Source organism: Citrus sinensis, chromosome 9, assembly GCF_022201045.2.
Source record: "Citrus sinensis cultivar Valencia sweet orange chromosome 9, DVS_A1.0, whole genome shotgun sequence".
NCBI lineage: Eukaryota > Viridiplantae > Streptophyta > Magnoliopsida > Sapindales > Rutaceae > Citrus > Citrus sinensis.
In genome coordinates this window covers 3,880,485-3,883,065 of record NC_068564.1, presented here as the reverse complement: position 1 = coordinate 3,883,065, position 2,581 = coordinate 3,880,485, and the positions used below count along the sequence as shown (strand labels likewise).

Below are 2,581 nucleotides of genomic sequence, written 5' to 3'. Positions count from 1 at the left end.
CAAAAGAGCCGTAAGTCGGAAGGTTTTACATAAGGCTTTGCGTAATCACATACGGATCCGGGATGACGTTGCCTGTGCTATGTCATCTTAGTGACGTCATCGCAAGAAATTAAGTTGAGCACTGTCAGGTCCCATCTGTGTCGCATGCAGGGCCAGAGGGTCTACAGCTCAAGATACCCACTTGAATCATATGAAACAAGAAACAACTATTAATTAGGTAACAAAAAAATATAGCCGAGGAATTAGGTGCTAGTCCTAATAATTAATATAAGTTTTGTGGAGAAAGATCATAAGAACGACAATTTGTTTATGTATATTCAATTCATCTGGGATCTATCATTTCTTCAGCGAAATTTTCGATGTTATCATCTAATGTGACGTATCAAAGTGATATAGGTAAGAAAGAAAATTGCCGACCCAGAAAGACAATTGTTTTAAAATTTTGTAACAAATGATGAGTTGCCAAATCTATAGGCCATCGTTTTTGGCTTATCTTCTTGTTAGAAAATAGAAACTCAAAGCAATCATGCAACTGGTGCACCAGTTCATGAGGTCAGATAGTCACCGGTTGTCGGTGAATGGTGACGTAACGCTGTCAAGTTCAGTAGTATCGTTTAATTTCCTCTCACCACCTCTGTATTGTCTATAAATAGGATGTCACCAGGACCTTCGGTTTCATCAGGAAATTACAATTTTAATTAGCAAATATAATCAAGCTCTTCGTTATAGGCCTTTGGACATGGCGGCAGCCACCACTAAGCTTCTACTATCAGACCTTGCATCTACCGTCAAGAGTGTTCCCTCTAACTATATCCGCCCCATCTCTGACCGTCCAAATCTCACAGAGGTTCAGATATCAGACGGTTCAATTCCTCTTGTCGATCTCCAAGTCCTTAACGGTCCTAGCCGCCTTGATACCATCAAACAGATTGGACAGGCATGCCAGCATGACGGCTTCTTCCAGGTGAGGAACCACGGGATTCCAGAAACGATAATTAATAACATGTTGACAATTGCTAGAGCATTTTTCAAATTGCCAGAGAGTGAGAGACTGAAGAGTTACTCTGATGATCCTTCAAAGTCTACAAGACTATCCACTAGTTTTAATGTTAATACGGAAAAGATTTCCAACTGGAGAGATTACTTGAGACTTCATTGTTATCCTCTTCAGGATTACATGCATGAATGGCCTTCGAATCCTCCATCCGTCAGGTATAATTAATAAGATTGTGTAATCTACTTATTTTTTATTTTTCACATGTCCAGTTATTTTAACTGCTGTTAACACTTGAAAGGGAAGTTGTGGCTGAGTACTGTACAAGTGTAAGAGGGTTAGTGCTGAGGCTACTTGAGGCCATATCTGAGAGCTTGGGGCTTCAAAGGGATTTTATAGACAAGGCATTAGGCAAACACGGGCAACATATGGCTTTGAACTACTATCCACCCTGTCCTCAGCCCGATCTAACTTATGGATTGCCAGGACACACTGATCCAAATTTAATAACTGTTCTTCTTCAGGATGATGTCCCTGGATTGCAGGTACTTAGAAATGGGAAATGGCTTCCTGTCAGTCCTATTCCCAACACCTTCATTGTCAACATCGGCGATCAGATGCAGGTTCTTAGCAATGATCGATACAAGAGTGTGCTCCATCGAGCTCTGGTGAATTGCGACAGGGAGCGCATATCCATTCCAACGTTCTATTGTCCGTCACCTGATGCTGTGATAGCTCCTGCTAAGGATTTGATCGATGAACGTCACCCGGCTGTCTATAAAAATTTCACGTATGCTGAATATTACCAGAAATTTTGGAACAGGGGACTTGACGAACGTTGCTTGGACCTGTTCAAAGCTTCAACTGCTTGATCTTGTCATTAATTATGTCTTTGAAGATCAAATAGCTGAACGCTGCTTTCGACATGTTCAAAGCTTCATGCTGCTTGATCTTATCATTATTATGTAGTTGGAGATCAAATTTCATTAGCTCTAAATTAATAATTGATCATATTTCATCTGTTATCAAACAACTTGCTAGGTATAATTGTACTTCTAAATCTACTTTGTTTTAACCGTTTCAGATTAATGATATTTTTATATTTGCTGCTGAACTTGTAAAATTAATTTGATTGTATGGCTAGGGTTGGTAATGGGATGGGATGAGATTGTTCCGTATATGCAAGTGGGATAAAAAAAAAAACTACTTTTATTCTTTTTTTTTTTTGGGACAAAAATATGTCTCAATCTCATCTCGAAAGAGTTGAGATCCTGCGGGATCCCCTCTTAATTGAAAAAATTTTCATCCTTAGTCGCCAATGAGACGGGATGGAACGGGATTTGTCAATTTCAGCCTCATCTCATATATGCAAGTGGAATAAAAAAATGTCTTATTCTCCTCTCTATATATTTTTGTAAGACAAAAATATATTTCAATCCCGTCCTAAATAGGATGGGATCCCATAGGATCTTATCCCATCATGAAAAATTGCAATCCCTATTCATGGCCTGTTTGGGATTAAATGTTGCAGCTTTAATCCATGAGAAATTTTAGAACATACCATACGTAACATGTCATTCATACAAC

General features: G+C 39.0%; 1 protein-coding gene across 1 annotated transcript; it reads left to right on the top strand.

Annotated features, from left to right (window-relative positions):
• Positions 1-664: 664 nt before the first annotated feature.
• Positions 665-2,108, top strand: LOC102626553 (protein DMR6-LIKE OXYGENASE 2-like). The gene is made up of 2 exons (XM_006490040.4): positions 665-1,212; positions 1,296-2,108. The coding sequence occupies exons 1-2, from the start codon at positions 740-742 to the stop codon at positions 1,864-1,866; spliced, it is 1,044 nt and encodes a 347-aa protein (XP_006490103.2). The 5' UTR covers positions 665-739; the 3' UTR covers positions 1,867-2,108.
• Positions 2,109-2,581: the final 473 nt, after the last annotated feature.